The 21,969-nt window shown below is 38.8% G+C and overlaps 1 protein-coding gene across 3 annotated transcripts in view; it reads right to left on the minus strand.

Annotated features, from left to right (window-relative positions):
* The window catches only part of LOC117979156 (uncharacterized), an 830,677-nt gene that overhangs the window by 215,028 nt on the left and 593,680 nt on the right, over positions 1 to 21,969 (minus strand). For all 3 annotated transcript variants that reach the window (XM_055107910.2, XM_055107911.2, XM_055107909.2), the window contains 2 exons: positions 21,586 to 21,648; positions 18,288 to 18,314 (listed from right to left, as the gene is read on the minus strand). In XM_055107910.2, coding sequence (XP_054963885.1) covers positions 18,288 to 18,314; positions 21,586 to 21,648 — 90 coding nt within the window. The remainder of the gene's footprint in view (positions 1 to 18,287; positions 18,315 to 21,585; positions 21,649 to 21,969) is intronic.

Below are 21,969 nucleotides of genomic sequence, written 5' to 3' on the forward strand. Positions count from 1 at the left end.
ACGTCACAGATAATCTGGTGTAGAAACCACTGGACTGACTGGCATAGTGAGTGCACCGGGTTGAGTAAAGTGCATTACTGTTGGGATAGTGATCCTGTTGTCTCTGTATCTGCAGTTCCAGCACAGAGTAGGCTCTCAATACATGTATGTCGAAATAAATTGACTTTCAGAGCCCATAGATGCTTTTTTTCTTTTCTTTTTTTTTGTGGTTTGAAAGAGCAGAAAGTTTAATAGGCAAGAAAGACAGAAAAAGCTCCCTGTACAAAAACAGAGGGAGGAGGACTCCAAGCAGAGAGAGAAAACCCCCTTAAAGATGCTTGTATACCCTTCTTGGCTATTGGATATGGACGATATTAAATTATACCAGAAAATAATGCAGGCTTTTGCCTAAGGCTTCGTTCAGCAGAAGACTATCTGACTTGGGAGGAGCTTAGTTATGCCTTTGGGGTCAACCTTGGAGAACATGGGGAAATCTGTTATCTTTCCACAGATGAAAAGGCAGGAATTCTACAGATACTCTTAACAGAACTCATGTTTTAGCCTTTTGTATTCTCTAAGTCAACCCATTTTAGTTTCCTATTCTTCATTAGCAATTCTTTCCTTTAACCCAAATGTTGTATCCTTCATTTAATGCAGCAATTCAACTGAACAGTTTATTTACCATCTAACATTACCCAACCTCTATTATGGACTACATATTATGCTAAATCCTGGGAACATAATGTTTGAAAAAGACAGTTCTTCTGCCAAGGTGACTATTGAAGAAATAAAGACAAATAATCTGATTGTGTGGTTTTAAAGTAAGTGCTACAATTAAAACTTCATCATAAGAACACAAAACTAGAATATCCAAATGATACCAAGGGGCCAACAAAAATTGAATTTGAAGTATATGGAGGAGGGATAATGAGGTGAGAGAAATTACCCTAACATGTTTTTGTTGATGTTTATAGGAAAGGTGTCTCCATCATATGAAAATAAATACCTGTACCAGTGTATCCCTGAAAAATAAGTTACATAGCTGACCAGATATACACTCCACTACTAATGGAAAAGGAAAAAGAGGAGTTTGTTGAGTCCCCAAAGACTCTTTTCTGGAGTATGGTATGCATACCTTACCATAGTTTCAAGAAAACTGATGAAATGAGAAGGAAACACTAACCAGCAATTCTTCTGGGAAGAAGCGAAAAGCAAAATCTACTGATTGAAGCAGTTTGTACACTTGTTGAAAGCAAGTACCTGTTGTTGGTAGTGACTTTTTTTTTTTTTTGAAAGGCACTCAAAGTCAGTAAAGAGAGATTTAAAAGCAAAAGCAAATGAAGAAAGTCTGAAATGTAAAAACTAGACCAAACTGTATAATTAAAAAAAAAAAACAGGGTGGAATTTGGTCTGACATAGTGAGGGTGTGAAGGGAGAAAAGATCATTAGATTCTGGAGCACTTCAAACATTCAAAAAAAAATTCTTGTGGATTGACTGACGAGACAAGATAAGGTACTCTGAGGCCAATGGTTCAAGAGTTTATGCGGTCCATTTAAAAGTTTTCTGACTTAGTATAGGGCATTTTTTAAGATAGGTGAAAAATATTTAAATTTGTGAACAAGGTGTAAATTTCAAAAATGTATTTATTTTATGCCTGATACTTTTGTTGTTGTTGTTTGTTTGTTTGTTTGTTCGTTTGAGACAGTTTTGCTCCTGTGGCCCAGGCTGGAGAGAAGTGGCGCAATCTTGGCTCACTGCAACCTCTACCTCCCAGGTTCAAGCAATTCTCCTGCCTCAGCCTCCCGAGTATCTGGGATTACTGACATCCACTATCACACTCAGCTAATTGTTGTGTTTTCAGTGGAGACAGTGTTTCACCATGTTGGCCAGGCTGGTCTCCAACTCCTGACCTCAAGTGATCCACCCGCCTTGGCTTCCCAAAGTGCTGGGATTACAGGCGTGACCCACCACACCCAGCTGCCTGATACTTTTTAACTTTTCATATATATTGAAATTGAATTGTACCAATAACATATCAAGTTAGTCCTTTAATGACATTTGTTTTCCCTTATTTCTTTTTATTGATACATAATCGTTGTATATGTTGATGTAGTACATGTGATATTTTGACAAATCCATACAATGTGTAATGATCAAATCTGGGTAACTGGGATATCCATCACTTCAAACTATAATCTTTCCTTTCTGTCAAGAATGTTCCAAAACTTCTCTTCTATCCATTTGAAATATACAATAAATTATTGTTAACTATAGTCACTCTACTGTGCTATTGAACACTAGAACTTATTCCTTCTATCTAACTGTATTTTTGTACCCATTTACCAAATTCTCTTCATTCTGCTCTCCCCTCTACCCTTCCTAGCCTCTGGTAATCACCATTCTACTCTCTACTGACATGAGATCAATTTTTCAGCTCCCACATATGAGCGAGAACATGCGATATTTATCTTTCTCTGTCTGGCTTATTTCACTTAACATAATGTCCTCCAGTTCCATTCACGTTGCTGCACATGACAGGATTTCATTTTTTAAAAATTATTAAATAGTGTTTCATCATGTATACAGGCCAAATTTTTAAATTCATTCATCTATTGATAGACATTTAGGTTGATTCTTTATCTTGGCTATTATGAAGGTGCTGCATTAAACATAGGAATTCAGATATCTCTTCAATACACTGATTTTCTTTCTTTTAGATATATACCCAGAAGTGGGATTTCTGGATCATGTAGTAATTCTAGTTTTAGTTTCCTAAGGAACCTCCATAATGTTATCCTTAATGGTTGTAGTAATTTACATTACCATCCACAGTGTGCACGAGTTGACTTTTCTCTGCATCCTGACCAGCATGTTATTTTCTGTCTTTTTGATAATAGCCATTTTAACTATGATAAGAGACCTCATTGTGGTTTTGACTTGCATGTTCATGATGATTAGTGATGTTGAGCATTTTTTTTCCTATACCTGTTTGCCATTTGTATGTCTTCTTTTGAGAAATGTCTATTCAGATCATTTGCTTATTGAATTATTTGGTTTATTTGGCACTGAGTTGTTTCATTTCCTTATGTATTTTGGTTATTGGATAGATAGTTTGCAAATATTTTCTGCCATTCTGTAGGTTATCTCTTCATTTTGTTGATTGTTTCCTTTACTGTGCAGAAGTTTTTTAGCTTGATGTGATCCCTTTTCTCTGATTTTGCTTTTGTTGCCTGTGCTTTTGAGGTTTTACTCAAAAAATCTTTGTCCAGATTCTCCAATATTTTCTTCTAGTAGTTTTATTGTTTCAGGTCTTACCTTTAAGTCTTTAATCCATTTTGATTTTATTTTTTATATGGTGAGATGATCTAGTTTCATTCTTCTGCATATAGTTATCCAGTTTTTGGGGGGCACCATTTATTGAAGAGTCTCTCCTTTACCCAATGTATGTTCTTGGCGCCTTTGTCAAAAATGAGTTGGCTGTAAATGCATGGATTCATTTCTGGGTTCTCTGTTCTTTTCCATTGGTCCATGTGACTGCTTTTATGCCAGTATCATGCTGTTTTGATTACTATCACTTTGTGGTATAAGTCAGGTACTGTAATGTCTCTAGCTTTATTCTTTTTGTTCAAGATTACCTTGTCTAATCAAGGTGTTTTATGGTTCTATATTAATTTTATGATTCTTTTCCATTTCCGTGAATAATGTCATTGGTATTTTGATAGAGATTGCATTGAATCTGTAGACTGCTTTAGGTAGTATGGGCATTTTAACAATATTAGTTCTTCCAATCCATGAATATAGGATATTTTTTCATTTTTATGTCCTCTTTAAATTTTTTCATCAGTGTTTTATAGCTTTCTTTGCAGAGATCTTTCACTTCTTTTGTTAAAATTTTCATTCTCTCTTTATTATTCCACTCCAATTATTCCTCCTACTGTCCGGGAGGCCTATGCAGATGCAACTTTCTAATTGAAAATCTTATTCTAATATTTCCTAAAAGAATCTTGTTTCTCATGTACGTATATGTCCTTTGTGAAAACGACAATTTTAGTAGGAGAGCATATGATCTAGACAACTTTTCTTTCAAGGGACACATTAATAGGGACTCTACCATTTTTTAAATTAATTGAGACATAAATTATAAAAAGTCATAGATAATTCCCTCCCAACCACAAATTCTAACGACAAACTATAACTAATTTTATGATTCTTCTGACTGAAGCCAAAGACAAATCACAGAAAGGTACACATAGTTAGATGCCATGATGATATCCTCTTCTTTAGTTTTAGTATTTTAAATCATCACCACACTTCATAATTGTTATTTTCTACTCTCTTCCTTTGGGTCTTTTTAGTCATCTTTGTTTTTTTTGTGTGCAAGAAAACAAAATGTAAGTGAAAATAAATAGGGAGGAGAAAAATACCTTAAATAGAAATTGCCTAGTTGAAAGTAACTTGTATTGTTACATACATGGTTGTATTCGATCTTTAAAGCAAATTTGGTAGGATAGGGAAGAGAGGTAGCTCACCAGAGCAGACAAGATGATGGTCTTTTAGTGATAAGTGATGGATTAGAGGGCTGGGCGCAGTGGCTTACGCCTGTAATCCCAGCACTTTCGGAGGCCGAGGTGGGCAGATCACGAGGTCAGGTATTCGAGACCAGCCTGACCAACATGGTGAAACCCTGTCTTTAAAAATACAAAAATTAGCTGGGCGTGGTGGCATGTGCCTGTAATTCCAGCTACTCAGGAGGCTAAGGCAGGAGAATTACTTGAAACTAGGAGGTAGAGATTGCAGTGAGCCGAGATTGCACCACTGCACTCCAGCCTGGGCGACAAAGCAAGACTCCGTCTCCAAAAAAAAAAAAAAAAAAAAAAGTTGGAAAGATGGATTAGAATCCCACTCCACTGTATGGCTCAGTTTGCATCACTCCGTGTAAAATAGGCATAATAATGCCTACCTCATAGGTTTGCTGTGGGGATTAAGTGAAAGAAAATAAAAGCCTTGGTACACAGGACCAAATAAATAAGTCTATACATAGCAGCTAGGATTAGTATTACAAAGGTGTTACTATGTTTTTCTGCTTGCCACCTGAGAAACTGAGAAAGAAGTTAACAGACATGCGTGTCCCAGAAGCATGCCTAACCATGCTGCCAACCACACCGAGAAGACATTTTTTTAAGCTTTTAACCTTCAGAGACAAGTTGTATTTACCACTTTTAATGAGAAAAAAATTAAAATTCCCTTAGAAAAATATATATTGATGCCATTTTAATGAAATGGTTAAGTATCTTTATAACAAATGTGTCAATCCAGTTGCAATATTTCAAAAATATAGAGTCACAGTCTAAGCATTGGCAAAGCCTTGAAAGGTCGAACTCTACACAGTGGCCTGTAGTGGTCTCTCCCACCCTATCCTCATCCTTGCTAGCCAACTCTTACCTTACCTTAATGACATAATTAAATGACTATAAAGTTCCATAACTCTTGCTCCTTTAATTAACTGGAGGAAAACCTCTTATTTTCTCAGTGTTGAAGATTCTGCTGTTTCACTTTGCATGGTATTGTTCCGTCTCCTTTGTAAAACTGTGAGGAGAACTTATTATTTTAAATAAATAAATGTGAATTTCAGTGGAAACATAAACTTTCCATTAGCTATAGAAATCATCTCTAAAATTGGTTCCATATATCCACCTGTTAATTTTCACTAAAGGTTATTGTAGATAGCAAATATAAAGTTAATAAGCACAAAATCACTGAGCCATATAATTCTCTTGAAAATTTTTCTGGACTCAAGAGGTGCAGCAGCACTAAAACACATCTACAGAGGCTCAAGTTCTTCATAAAGAAAAAGTGTGAACTTGGGACAAGACACAAAATACACATTACGCATTTTAGAAAAGTTTCTTAAAATCTCTTCCATTGTTCCTTTGATCCTCCATTAATTTAACAGCTCTCGTTCTGGCAGGAGTTGAAATGATCTTAACAGATACACAATGTGGGATGGTCACATAAAAAGAACTCAGTGATGCCACCCAGCTAGGAAGAGGAAGGTGCAGAATTTATATTCTGTAGATTGACCTCACTTCCCAAGTGGCATGGGCAAGATTAGGAAATTTCTTTATACCCCTCAAAGAGAGGACTTAGGAGAGGCCGAGTTAAGTGTCATGAGTTTGGCAGGGGACCAGCCCCCTATGATAAACGGCAAAGGGCCTCCTCAGCAAACACTCTGGGAGGACTGTTAAAGATTGTTTGCCACTACATGGCAGAGACACAAAACACATCAGCAAAAACTGAGATGAGTCAGAGGCATCTGGGCATTATCTGAGAGTACTGACCACACAATGGGCCAGCAGGTCCCCAGTCAAACCTACTGTTAATGCCTGTGGAGCCAAGAACAGCCAGGCAGAGGAGAGACCTTGCTACAGAGAAACCCCAGAGTCAGAGGCAGGGCACGGACCTAAGCATCCTCTTCTCCCCTCACGGAGACAGAAGAAGGGATGTGGCTTAGGGCTGGGCAGGTTGTGCTCACAAAAATGTGCCCCACAAGGTGCACTCTGGAGGAAGGGAGATTTTTTGGCATTAGTCATCACAGAAGTGTGGACTTTTTTAGTCTTTTTGTAATCCACTGTAAGTTTAAGTCTCTGGTAGCTACAGCCCTGTCTCTCAGACAGCAGGGCACCATCTTGAGAAAGGGAAAAGTGGGCTAGGAGAGCAATCTGAACCACTATGCATTTTCCTAAAGAGACTAAATCTTTGAAAGATGCTTCTGTAAACCATCATAACTTTGAATGGACTGAATGTTAAAGTGAAAGAAGACTTACAAAGCAGAAGAGACTAAAATGTTGCCAAAGGAGAGTAAGTTGTTTTTGCAGTTCAGTAAAGTGGTAGTGCATGGGCCAGGTCACAGTTTTTATAAATTATAGGGCAGCATTTATTTTCTGCATATCTGAGTACAGCATAAAGCAATTTACAACTCTGTTGTGCATGCGTGTGTGTGGTATGTGTGTGTGTTTAAGATAAGACTAGAGGATTGTAACTCTAAACATAATCATGTTTTTAAATGCATACTGGTATTATGGATGTTTATATTTTCAACTTTTGACTTTCACATCCTTCAATTTTTCTGTGATGAGCATGTATTAGCATTTTAAAATCAAAGCTGGATAAATGTTATTTTAAAATAATTTGTGTATCTCTTCCAGTTGTTTTTGTCTAAATTCCAACTGTTTTGCAAAATATGAGAAGCATTTGGTCAGTCAGTCCTTTTCCAGTTCAACTCTAAAATTTGATTTATATTTTTTTAACTTTTTTTTTTTTTACTCATAAATCCTTTTTAACTTTGCTCTGTTTTAATCCCTTTATTTCAAAGATCACATCGTATCTCCTTTTTTCTCTCAAAATTTCAAAATGGCCTTTGGCCAAATGCAATAAAATTTTGCCCTGACCTGACATAAAGAATGAAGTATGTGTATGAAAGCACTTTGAAAACTTTAAAGGACTTTAAAAATGCATGGTGGTATTGGTGGTGGGAAGAAAAAGGGGTGGGAGAAGAGGGGGAGGAAACCGTAAGAGGAGGAACTATGTTGTATTTTCTCATAACATAAATTTTGAAGCCTTTCCTGAATGAATTTGCAAACAGAAGCAAATGGAGTCCTTATGCGACATTCTTGAACGCTCGCAATTTTATAAATTCAATCCCACACCTTAGGCAACATGGTACACCCCTTCAGGTTGACATTTTTCTCTGTCATTTACTGCTGCTGAGTGCAATGGACCTCCTTCACAATTGCCAAAATTACCTCAGAGCTACTGGTCTTCCCGGTGTGAACCCTACGGCCACCTCTTCTACCTATATTGTTAAGAGCTGTGCTAGAAGTGGTTCCTAATTAGGAAAACTTATTTAAATCTGCAAACTGTCTCTAGAGTTTATTTGGGTTTTTTGGTCCTTTGTGTATTTGTTTGACAGGATATTGAGATCCCAGAAGACAGAGAAAGTCTAAGACTACTCTATAAGTTCAGATCTCCTTAGAAACCCTCCCTGCCCCCACCAGGTTAAAGGGATATAATACCTTGACAAAAATTGCATCTTCACTTTCCAGTCTCTTCAGTGTATGCCTACGCCAGAAAAATATGCTATAATGGTTAAAAGCATATACTCTGGAGTCAGACAGAATAGGTTCAAATCCCACCTCTACTACTTGGTAGTTCTATGATCTTGGAGAGAATACTTGACCTCTCTTTGCCTTAAATTCCTTATTATAAAACGAGGTTTATAAAAGATTCTCTTTCATAGAGTTCCTGACAGATTTCAACGTGTTAATATAAGTGAAGTGCATTCAACAGCATCTGGCACTTACCAAGTGCCTCCCATAAATGCTAATTATTATTATTAGGAAGGGAATCCTCAAGTGTATCCAAAACACCACAAGCCCCTGAGGCTCACATGCTGTCCCCCCAAAGTGAGCTAATACTGAGAAGGCCTGGTAACTCTGAGAAAGAAATCTTTCTCCTTGCTCTTCACAGCTCAAGCGTGTATGGTGATGACCTATTTGTGCATGAACAGATGTTTACCGAGCCTTCTGGATTTACTTTGGCAGCAACAGGGTCAGGCTTGTATTGAGTGATCCACCTTTGTGGCTCAGTCAGCTCTGGGATGACTGCACGTGCCTGGCTATGGTTATGTAACACATCCATCTGGAGTGGGATTCAATGTACTGGTCTTAGGCCTTACAGAAAGGAAGCAAAGAAAAATTCTTACCATGGGAAATAATGTTGAGTTCACAGATTTACTATTTTCCTGCCAGGCTTTTTGAGTACGGATGGCTCTCAAACAGGCATTAAAATGATTGCCATTGGACCATAAAGAAAACCTAGAAAATGTGAGGCACAAAGGTGTGCTTTTACCTACGGAGTCCTTTGCTTGCCTTCCTTTTCTTTGACCAAAGGAGAAATTACAACTAGGGAGGAGGAAGTAGAAGAATCCCTGGATATATGCTAACAATTCTGAAAAACAGAAGCATTATTTCTAGAGCGTCATTAGCATATCCTGGAAGAGCACCTTTTCTATGACTCCTAGCTTTTATGGGGTTTAGCCAAATCTTTAGCATTCTTAGGTGAATTAATATTCAATGAAATTTTTCATAAGCACGTGAAATTTTTCTGGAAGTTATTTAAAATGGATCAGCCGGCTTGATACCACACCTCACACCTCTGCTCCTAGCATGAATCCATCTCAACATACACTTTTAAAAAATGCTGGAATTAGTCCTAAGCCACTTTTGCTCCATTTTAATTCATTCGTCAAACAAGTAGTTCCGGGCATTATTTTTCTTGACCATTCTCTCCTCTCCCCATCTCCTCCTTTCTATTTCTCGTCTCCCACGATGTCAATTTATTAAATGTATATGCTTTAATAGGCTCATAGAAAATAAAGGCATTTCCAATTTGTTTTGGAAAGGAGGAATCAGCTTGGATTTCCAGGGTACAGGTCAATCCTCCACCACACACACTTCCTCCTCCTCCAGGGACTGCATTTCATCTTCCATCCATCTAGCTAAGGAGAACAGAGGCTTAGGAGCCTCTTTCTGCCTGTACGTATTCAGCCAGAGGGGTCACTGGTGATTGATGCAAGACACTACATCCTCCAAGAGCTTTCCAAGTCCCTGCTGGTCCAGAGAGGAGCGTCCAACAGTAACTCACCCTTTAGTGCCTGTGTATTTCTGTGCCTCCAGCTAGAAATAGTCAATAAGCACCAGCGGCAACTTATGTTCCCTTAGATCACAAACAAATGCCTCACACCATCACCTTAGAGCCCTTTCACAAACACTGTTTCTCCACAGATAGATTCCAAGTCCTAGCAGCCAATTACTACTGAGGTGCCTCAAAGGCTTGAAGGAGGAGGCAAGGAGAGAGAAAGGGCTTCTCCAAAGACCAAGAGTTATGTGTTTCCTTCTAATAAAAATTGCTACCTTTTAGTTGAGTGTTTCCTCTGAGCCAGACACTGGGATGAGGTTTAATCTACATTATCCCACTCATTCCTCACAGCTGTGGGATTCATGAAGCTCTAGCCCATTTGACAGATGAGGACACAGAGGCTCACAGAGCTTATGTAACTCCTACTTTCTGCCTCCCCATTCTCTGGCACACCCCCTCAACTGCCCCTTATACACACAGATGCTTGTGGACGTGTGTTATGAAAGCAATTGGAAAATGTTCCCGGATGCCAGGCAAGTCAATTGACTTCTGGGCCTTAGCTTAGGTCCCTGACATTCCTTCTCTTGCATTGAAAAGAGGCTCGCTGTGCTGGTTACTCCACAGGCTGCCAGAAGCATGCCTCGTTATATTCTGCCCATCATCTAGATGTTGTCAACACTTCCAGGGCCTTTCATTTTACTTTAAGGGTGGGTGTCACGTATTCTGGCAAGTTCCTTTTGTTTTGTTTAGAGACTGGGTCCTACTCTGACACCCAGGCTGGAGTGCAGCAGTGCAATCATAGCTCACGGCAGCCTCTAAGTCCTGGGCTCAAGCCATCCTCCCTTCTCAGCCTCCTGAGGAGCTGGGACTACAGGCACACCACCACGCCCAGCTGTAAGTTCCTTCTGGTACCACAAAGCGTTGTGTGTTCACCCTGTATAAGGTACTGCGATAGTTTCTGTATAGGTTCAAAGGAGTGGAGTGTTACTTTAAAAACAGACAACACAGTCACAGTCTTCCACAGTTATTTTCAATCGTGCAACATTCCATAAAGAATCAGGTCCCCGCTTAAGTGCTAGAAATAAAGAGACAAACATGCCTGAGCCATAGGTTTTATCATTTCTTTTCATGATTTTCTTTCTCTGAATTACCTCTGTTTCCTACTTCCTAAAGAGTCTCGTTGTCTCCTTTACATACACACACATTCTTAGGCAGATGTATGTGACAGGATAAAGCATCTGCATTGACCAAAAAATAATTCGGCAACTAACTATAGAAAAGCCAGTGTCTCCACATCCTGAAAGAAATCATACAGCTGGACACTGGATATGGACTGATAGGTCAGAGCTCTCAGTATCCCATTTCATCATGCTTTCCTCTTGCAGGAACTGAACCATGGACTAGCATGAATTTTTTACCTTTTCTCAACCCTCCCTGGGAACTCACAACACATGAACATTAAATACCCAAGATCATTGCATATCTGTAAGTTCTGCAGCATGAAAGTCTCTGGACAATGCCGTCTTACCTGGTCTGTAACTGAGCTATCTGCTACACTTCTGTGAAATGAAGGGACAGATGTGCCTGGGCTGTCTCCCTGTGCAAAGCAGCAGAAGACCCTCTAGATGTGATAGATCCAGGCATAAATGTGGGGACAGGATCACCATGTTTTTTCTGTTATGGAGAAAATGACTAAATTCCTTGAAGATAATAACAATAATCATGACCATATATTTCATGTCTATAGTACTTTTCCATTTCTCAAGCATTTTTACATCTGTGGTTTCATTGGCTCTCCACACCAAACTTAACCTTGGTCTAAATATTGTGATATTTTTCTCAATGATAACACGTCTCTCTCTTTTATTTGTTCACCATGATTATAAAGGAAAATATTGTTATCCCCAGTTTATTAATGAAGAAACTGAGGGTTAGAGAGAGTGATTTTCTCAGGTTATAAAACAAGAATTTAAACCCAGGAGATCCTTTGCAAATTCCAGTGTTTGTTCCTCCCCAGTAATCTTCATTTGGTACATGGGGAAACCAAGGCCTTTCTCTGGAGGATCTCAGAGGAAACAGAGCACATGTGCGTAATAAGCGAAATGTCCCACCTGATGGATAGAAGTCACAGTGTGAGGTGTGTGGCCATGGCCAATGAAACCTTGCCAAGCCTTTGTATGGACTGCAAATCCAGTTCATTTCCAAAAGCCAGGTTCCTAGAAAACGGGTTTCTGTTGACACTTTCCCTGCATGTTTTGTTATGCTTGTTTGTGTTGGCCTAGAGAACCAGCAGCCAGGGACAGCGGGATGACTTTGAGCCAAGGGGCGGTCTGTTCACACCCTGGGGACGGGAGTGTTCCACGAAGTTAGCTGCTGCTTGAAAGGACAGCTGCCGCGCAGTCTTGCTCACTCCCCATTTTGTTATCCCTGAGATAATAAATAAAGGCTCATTCTGTTGTGTCCAAAAGACCCTTTTCAGAAGACCTGCTCTTGCTGGAAGTCTCCTGAGTCCCCTTACCTGATTACAGTCAGATGCTGGGCATTTCAAATTAAATTAGAACAAATAACGAAAATGAAAGGAGAGTGGGAAGGGAGAGGAACAAACCAGCAAAAATGGTATTCATTTAAAGTAGCCAGTGAGAAAAATGGAGCCTGAGAAACTCAACTGATACTGGCAGAGATCAATGTTTGTCATCTAGTCTTAAGCTAAAAAGAGCCATAAGTGAGAATTTGTAGGGATGACAGTTCTAGGTCAGTTCTGTTTAACATATTCTGCTGCAGATATGGCCAGGTTAAGCAGGAAAATGTTCTAAATCTAGATCTGAAGTCCTATGGCTCTTGGACCATGTTTCTATCTCTATTTGGTTAAATGATGGCATATGCAGGATATAAGGTTTAGCTCTTGGAAGGTGTGGAAAATACATGTCTCATTGCACCAATTTGTTTTCTCTACCAAATCCTGCTAACGTTGAAGTGTCATTTGAGCTCAAAGTTATCCCAGAGATATGCTTAGAGACCCATTGCTGTGTGGATGAATGGGAGAGTAGGAAGTAAATTCTTGCAATACGTGGTCTCAATATGATTCAATGTCAGCAAGACAAATCAAATGAAATTAATTTAAAATTAATTGAAATGATCATGGACCAAGATTACTGTGTGTCCACTCCCAAAAGTGATTTCAAACATAATTCTTCTTGTTCAGTTAAAAACAACTTGCAATCAAGCAGCCTAACAATGCCCCCAGATCATTTCAGCCTCCTTGAGATCCCTTTACCTTGGTTATGCTTTCATCACATCTGCCTGATACTCTGCTATCCCCTATTTCATTCAGTGACACTAAATATTGCTGGATCCTAGAAGAGCATTAAGATATTTGATAGGACAATCTAACTTCACCATACAGATGCTGAAAAAATATTTACATTTGATGTTTTTTCAATCCTATTAGCCAAAGTAATATATTGTACAATAAAATATATTGTTGTATTACAGTACTCTTACTGTGAAGAAACAATGAGCACACAGAAACGTAATTCATATTATATCATCTGTCAGTAAAGGAGGTCTCTTCAACAAACACAAACTCAATTTAGATAAAATAAGTTAATAGGTGCTAGAGGGTTAACTTCTCTTGTGACAAAAAGTCATCACATCACTAATATATTAAAGGCCAGTATTAAAAAGGAAAGAGAGTCAAGAGAGCAAAAATGATGATTATCTTTTGAGACCTTCCTGCATATAGCATTAAAAAATATAATTTGGTCTCACGGTTATGCCCTAACATCCCTTCTCATATTAGTATCTATGGTGGCACAAGTAAAACTTTGAAGTCTCAAAATGAGCTAGCGCTGCTGAGTATTTCCTAAAAAATGTGACAACTCTTATATTTAAAATAAATAAATAAATAAGCATTGAGGAGTGATCAGTGAAAATGTCTCCTAAGCCCATTATTTTTAGCTGAGCGCTGTTATGACTGTTTCCATGGCTAAACCATGAATATGTTTTCTGCACAAGCACGGTCAGCTAGTGGCCTTAATTAGCTTTCAAATGGAGAATGCTGCGGTTTACCACTTATTAAACATCCACCACACCAAGTTACAATTTTGCCCTTCCACACCTCACTTAGTTGAGACACCTCAAGGAACCCTCAATGCTGAATAACTGGTGATTTAAAAATATGTACCATGTGTGATGATTGGACTGAACACACAGGCTGTGAGGGGAGTTCACTAAAACCTGGCCAGATTTCATCTCTAGATGGAATGATACAATTTGTAAACTGAGGCAACAAGATAGGTCACCCAGAAAGAAAGAGATGAAGTGTATGCTCTAGCTAACGCACTGTCCTTATTCATAGGAATTCAACATATATTTAAGTGCTTGCATTGCATTCTGGATACTAAGTCTTCGTCTAGATTCCTCATGTCTAGGAAGGTGATTAAGTGGAATACAGGATCTGGTGAAGAAGAAGAGGACTTTCCCAGCATTCAAGATCTTTAAATAGTATAACCCCTAGAGAAGGAAGAAAGTACAAAATTACTCATCAAGCTAATCTACTCTTAATACAACATGCAAGTAGACTAACCTAACCAAGCTCATTTCACCAAGCATTTTATTCATGAGGGAGATGATGCAGTTTGAGATTCAATTGAGACAGAATTAGTTTTTCTGATTAGATAGGTTGAGTGGTTAAGGTATGGTAATAATGATATCATTATTTCTTCTCTCCCCTTTCTCATTCAACATTCAGAGACACATTCTCTCTCTCTCTCTCTCACACACACACACACACACACACACACACACATACACCCTCACATATGTTTGGATTTGGTTTGCGAATCTTCAACTGGTGGTGTCTGTGTATCAACTTGTATACTCCCAGGGGCAAAAAAAAAAAAAAGTGAATTCACCTCTTGTTGAAATTCCACTGTGTATAAAATGGTCTTGAAATCTGAAGGAAGAAAAAAATCCTCCTACAAAGAGAACATGTGAAAAGGCCAAGGGAGAGCATAACTGAAAAAAATATATAAAAATGCAAATTTTCCTAAACTTCAGCTTTGGATGGACCGAAGCATAAGTGAGAACTTCAACAAAGCAATAGAAAAAGATGACAGCTCAGAGTTTCAGAAATTTAAGACAGCAGCAGGATTAGACACTTTGGGTTGTCTTCGCACACATTTCTTATGGGAGTTAATTCCATTTGACATGCAAGACCAAAGCAAGATTACAGAGGCATAGCCCCATGGCGAGGTGTATGCTGTAGCTAAAAGCTGGGATTTGAATAATTGTGCAGGCTTACTCCAAGAATCAGGCAAGAACAGAATGAATGGATTATTACAAGGAACTTTGTACATTTTTAACTGCTGGACTTAATAAAATACCCTCTATGTGAGAATAGTGTTACGGTCGTCTGCACTTACTCTAGCTGAAGTTTGTGGTAGGATCTATCAAAAATGAGAAAAAACAGAAGCTGTTTTTTAAAAAAGCAAGAAAGGAAAAAAGAAATTTGAAATGAATGACTGGGCTGGGTCATGCCCGTATGATTTATAGAGGAACAAAAAATTTGGAGAACTTGAGATCAACATATTCGAGCCCCCCCAAAGTTACAGGGGATTCATTTCCTGTGCAAAGAAGTTTGAGGAAAGTGGAGAGTAGAGTTCAGGGAAAGTGGGCCACAAAAAGGTGGATTTTTATTTCACGATTTCAGCTCGTTAAGGAGGTCATTTGTTACTGGAAAAAGTTACTAACCCACACATCATTTTATATATATATATATAAATGTGACCTCTTTCCTTGGAAGCCACAGAAGCACTTGTCTGTAAAAGGCAGAAAGAGTAACAGTTCCAAAGACTTCTCGCTGCTTAATTAACTTTCCAGTGAGAATTATTAAAATTCTTTATGTAATTCTTATTTAGAGCTCATTAAAGTGAAAGATACAAATGCTGGACAATGTAGGGTTCAGAGAAGCTTTAAGAAAGAAAAGTTAGTTTTGCAATAGCTGAGAATTATGAAAAGCTGCCATTAACAGTAGCCAAGTAGACCTTTCATTTTAAAAGTCACTGATTCAGATCTGAAATGATTAGATTTGATTTTCTCCCTTAATCTCATCTTCATGTCCTCCTTTGCTGAAAGCTCATTTCTCCTCGATTCCTTCTCAGCCCTAACCAGCCTAGTGGGGAGGGAAGTCCACCCAAAAGAGGAGGAAACTGCTCTGGGCCATGGCACTGGGGCAGTGCGCCCTCTGCTGGGAAGCCAGCCTGCAGTCCAGCTTGGGAAAATCCCCCCAAAGAGCCTGCCCCTAGGAAAGCAAAAGAGATGTGCATTTCCAATAGTGAAAACCCCTCATACAAGTGGCATCTCTTTCTCCGGTAAGTGGAGATTAGAGGAGGGACCTGGGAGGGTGTATGCGAAGGCTTCATTAACCCAGAACTCAAATGCAGCTCTCCTCACAAAACATGTCTGACAACGCCAGCCTGCCATGTAAAATGGCATCAGGAATGATGAACACATTACAGATTTGTAGACCCTAAAATTAAACTCCACTTCATTTGTTTCATATTTCAGCAGGGCTAAGGATGCCTGACAGTAAAAGTACAGACGTTTCTTGATAAGCCCCATGGTTTCCTTCTTGGAGAAGGGATTGTGCTCTGTACAGATGCATTCAGTCTTCTTGAAGCCCAAACTCTGCTTGGTGGGGCCAGGAAAGAGGAGGCATGTTTCAGTGTTCTGCAGAAGAAAGTCAAGAATCCTAGCCCTGAGACAGAAGCAGGTGAATGTATTACCACAGGAAGACAAAGAGCTACTCTTTCCCCCCTTACCTCTGTACATCATTTAGATCTTTGCTAGTAAGAATGTGGTTCACAGAGCAGCCGCTTCAGCATCACCTGGGAGATGTTAGAAAACCAGGAGCCCAGAACCCACCCTAGACCAACTGCACCATAATCTACATTTTAACAAGATTCTAGTAATTCATAAGTATGTTAAACCTTGAGACGAACCAGTGTAAACACTAAAGAGCTAAAGCATAAACAAAACTAGAGTGTGGAGCTTTACAAGTAGAAGGAGACTTAGCCACCACCTGACTCCTTTGATAGAGAAACCAAGGTCCTGAGGGGAATACAACTCCTCACATATCTAAGAACATTATTTTATACAGGTCTCAATTTGTTTTGGTGTATAAGCTGGAACAGGGATATCACAGATTTTTGTAGCTATCCTCATTACATACTACAAAACCAACAGAATGTGGCACCAGCATTACAAGTGGCATAGGGCATAATTTCCCTGTGGGAGGAACCCTATCTTCTAATCAGCTCTGTTCTACTGAAATGACTTGTCTACATTCTTCAGGAATTGACATAGAAATGAGATTCTGATATTCCTTCTATCCACATAATGATTGATGAAGCACATGGGAAAAATTAATTGAATTATATTATAATCTCCCAGGGAAACATAATTAGGTTGTGAAGCATTCCCATGAAATCCTAAAAGCCCTATATCATCAGGCAGTGACTTCTACTACATGATCAATAATTATATTAATTATAGATAATTATTTTGATAGGATGGTGTGACTTTGGGACTCTACTTATTCTTGATCTGATGCATTGATCCAATGGTGATGACTTGGTTAGAGCCAGAGCTGAACATAAATAACTCTTTTGGGGTCCCACGAAGCTTTATGATACTTATGTTAACTTGTACTAATTTGTAAATCCTTGCCACCAATTTGATGCTTATTCACATAATCTAAAGGGTCATACTTGTGCAAGACTACCAGAATAGTAATTCTATTCTTAACTCTATAAGAAACAGAAGCAAACTACTCCAGCAAGTAATAGGTAATATATAATACATAAAATCCAATATTCCCTGAACTTTCAAAATTCCAAGACATCCAATACATTCGTTGTGTGTACACAGGACTACCAAGCACATCCATGGCAACTCTGAGGCAGTGAGCTAAGAGAATCAGACCCAAAGTTAACAATGCTCAGAAAGTTAGGGTGACCATGGGTCCTTATATATTTAATATCTTTCTTTGTAAACACTTAACTATGAAGGCCATCCCTGGAATACATTTCTCATAGTTACACATTTTAAGCACAGGCAAAAACTGAGACTTCTACCTGACCCTCTTTCAACACTTTCCAGAGACAGCCTCAGTGGGTGTATATGCCTTCTCACCTGAATAGAAGTATCAATAAGAATCAACAGAAAATACAGAGAGATTTAAAATAAAAGTAATAACTCAAGGGTTCATATAGCAAATACACCAGATTTTTTTAAGGTGACAACCATTATATGTTAACTTTCCTGAATTCTCCACATAACTCAAGATAACTTGGGTTGTTTTAACATAAAGGGATAATATAGTTTAAAAAACCACAGAGTGACAGAAATAAAATCACTTATAAGTACACATTATTTTATCAACATTTCCTTAAAATATTTGTAAAACGTCTTGCTCACATGATGGTTACTATACAAGACATTGTAGATTTTTCTCTCAATGAGGCAGAGAAGTTCACCATTTAAGAGTCTAGATTTAGGAGCCAAGGCCACCTGCCACTTACCACTTATATGGCTTGAACAATTTACTTACCCTTGCTCTGTGCCTCAGTTTCTGCATCTGTAAAATAGAGATAAAAATAATGTATGCCTAATGAAGTTATTATAAGGATTTAGTAAATTAATAAGCATGAGGCAATTAGAACATGCATGAGAAGTACTAAGCACTCAATTTATAATGGCTATTATCATTATTGCCCTTATAATATGTGTAGATAGGCTTATTTATGGTCATATTACAATTTATTCAAGAATAGACTTCTTTAAAGTCACCATCCAGAGGATCTGAAAGCCAAGTTTTAGTCTCCAAGTTAAGATATGCTTTCTTAAAAGCACATTTAAAAAAGAAAAAGCATTCAGAGGAGTTGAAAACATAAACTTACTCGTTATACTTTGACAACACACACACACACACATACACACACACACACACACACACAAACACAGAATAGTAACACCTCACAGCCCATTGCCAGAAGTTCCCACACAGGGGATTTGCCATAAAGAAAGCTAAATGTGACCCAATATTCTAGTGAGAGATCTCACCATTCAGAGCAGAATAACCTGAGAACAAAATAATGCAAAAAGCAGCCCGAGGTTCCTTTGTCTTTCCTCAGGTAAAATCAATTCCGTTATTATCCACAGTTGGGTACAGAATGGCAGATGAGCAGCATGGCTTCATCCAGCGATACCTCTCAGAGAGTGGACTGCATGGGTAATATCTCACACCCTGGTTCACTCAGCATTGTCAAGAGAGAAAGGGGGAGATCCATTTTAGGTAGGGAAATTCATTCTAAGGAACTATTAAGACATTAGAGAAGAAAAAAGGGAAGAAAAATCAGGCCAAATTCATACAGAAACACAGATTCCAGCCTGCCCCTATCCTCAGACAGAGAGGTCAAGGTGATGGGCGATATTGCCAGGCCTGATATCTTTCTCTCTACTCTTTTGTAGTGGGATGGTTTAGCCATATTTCCTATGTGTGGCAAGGAAATGAACCATGCACATGATGCTGCACAGCAAAGTGAAACAGAAAAAGCTTCCCAAAGAAAGTAGGCAGACATGAATGTAGCATTGTGTAACCCAAGAAATAGACCAACAAGGATTGAAAGCAAGAAAATGACTAGGTCTTTCTTAAAACTGCAACAATTAGGCAATTGAGCTAACTAATAGGATCTGAGAAGATGTAAATAAGTTTTCTTTTTTTTATTAACAAAAAAATGAGGAGGCAAATTTCAGCCCAGATGAAAGAAGGTAAATGATTCCTCCCCAAAGGCAGAGCCAAGATTTCTCAAATGAGTTTCCTCCTAAAAGAGGCAGAAGTAAAATATATGAATCCAGATGACATAATGTGCTGTGGCCTAAATGTAGGCAGTGATAGTATCCTATTCTACAGAACAAGCTATGGGTAATTGAATGCAAGGCAAAGCAAAAATATAGAAAAGGCCACTCTGAAACAGAAACATAAAAATGCAGTGTGTGTAACAGTACTGAGAAGGGTACAGCTTTGTAGAACTGATTAATAAGGAGAGCGGTGAACAGAACAGAGTGGATTTGCAGAGATTAGGATGTAGCAAGCTTTGTCCAGAAGATTGTATAAAGTTCTTATTGGCCTTGAATCTAAAATAAGGTTTAAAAAAAAAAAAAAAAAGACCAGGCGCGGTGGCTCACGCCTATAATCCCAGCACTTTGGGAGGCTGAGACGGGCAGATCATGATGTCAAGTGATGGAGACCATTCTGGCCAACATGGTGAAACCCCATCTCTACCAAAAATACAAAAATCAGCTGGGCGTGGTGGTGCGTGCCTGTAGTCCCAACTACTTGGGAGGCTGAGGCAGGAGAATCGTTGAACCCGGGAGGCGGATGTTGCAGTGAGCCAAGATCACACCACTGCACTCCAGCCTGGTGACAGAGCGAGACTCCATCTCAAAAAACAAAAAAAAAAAGAAAAAAAAAAGAAAAAACCTACCTCCCATCAGGAAAGACCCCCTGTAAGTCAAAAAACTTACCTTTTCCCATGTGCTACTTAAAAAATAAAATTTACAATAATTGTAAATATTTGTAAATTATAAACGACGTGCCATCAAATTTACTATAATGTGGAAATCATTCCCTCTGACATCTCTCCTGGAAGACAGTAGGGGAAACATGGTACTGTATTTTTGATATTAGAACATATCGGAGACCAAACTTTAATTTTTGTTTTTCATCCACAGCATCTGAGCTCTGAGAAAACTCAGAGCTTCATAAGGCCTAAAGGTCAGGTACCAAGGTGAACAAGAATGAGAGTCAGAAATATGAGATTGCCAGATGAGTGGCAAGAACTTGGGCATTTGTATTTCAAACTCTATGAACTTCACACCAGAGCTTGCTCTACTGTGAAGGGCAATATCACTTACTCCAGGTTCCAGGCAACAAAAGATCATTTTTTTAAGGAATAAAGAGAAAAAGGAGGCTGGGCATGGTGGCTCACATCTGTAATGCTACCACTTTGGGAGTCCTAGGTGGGTGGATCACTTGACATCAGGAGTTGGAGAACAGCCTGGCCAACATGGTGAAACCCTGTCTCTACTAAAAATACAAAAATTAGCCAGGCATGGTGGCGCATGCCTATAATCCCAGCTACTAGGGAGGCTAAGGCCCAAGAATTGCTTGAACCCAGGAGGCGGAGGTTGCAGTGAGCTGAGATTGCACCACTGCACTCTAGCCTTGGCAAGAGAGCGAGACTTTGTCTCAAAAAAGAAACAACACTAAAAAAAAAAAGAAAGAAAGAAAGAAAAAAAAGGCCAGCCTACAAATACTCAGGAATCCAAAATCAAAAATAATATTTATAAAACACAGATGTACAGACAACAAATGATAATTGCCATGGCTTTAGGACCAGAAAGCACCTTTGGTGCATGAGCTTCTCTCCAATAATCATAAGACTTGGGACCGTCATTAAAGAGGCAATTAAATGTGTAGCCCTTCGAGGCCATAAGAGCTACTCAGCCAACAGCCAGTGGTCCCCTCCCTTGCTTTAATCTCAGAGTTCTGAAGATGCTTCTGTGATCAGTGCTGTAATTTGTTATGTGGGGAGTTTGGAAATCTTGATGTCAGGGAGGGTGTTTCTGTCTCTAGGTAGGCAAGACAGAAAAATAAATAAAGAGAAAAGTAGGTATTTTAGGAATGCAAATGCAACCAAAAATCAGGAAACCTTGGCCAACAACAGTTCTCAGACCTTTCACTTATTGTAAGAGGGAGAAGGGAAGACTTCCAAGTGTTAGACAATCCTAAATCAGGAAAAAGTAAAAGGCGTATTTCCGTGGCTGTGGAAGAAAGTGCTACGTACCTCAGGGAGCCTCAGTCCTGGCTGCTTCTTTCTTTCATTTTGACTTCCTCGGTCAGCTTTTCCCTGTGGTTTTAGGGAAATTAAAAAAAAAAAGGTAAGAAAAAATACATATATACATATATATATATGCCCACATACACACGTATGCATGTTTATTATATTCCTTTCTATAAACAGAAATAAAGACAAAAGAAGAAAAGTCTCATTTGCAGTTCAGTTTTCCATCCTCAATTCTGGCTCACCAGTGAATCTTCTTATATACAAAGCTGACTGAAGGGAGGGGTGGGATTGAATAACAAATTTATGTGATACAATCACATCATTTACAATCACATAATGGACCATATCCCAATTTTCAAAAGGCATAAAGTATCCTCATTAATA

This window comes from Pan paniscus, chromosome 12 (assembly GCF_029289425.2).
Source record: "Pan paniscus chromosome 12, NHGRI_mPanPan1-v2.0_pri, whole genome shotgun sequence".
NCBI lineage: Eukaryota > Metazoa > Chordata > Mammalia > Primates > Hominidae > Pan > Pan paniscus.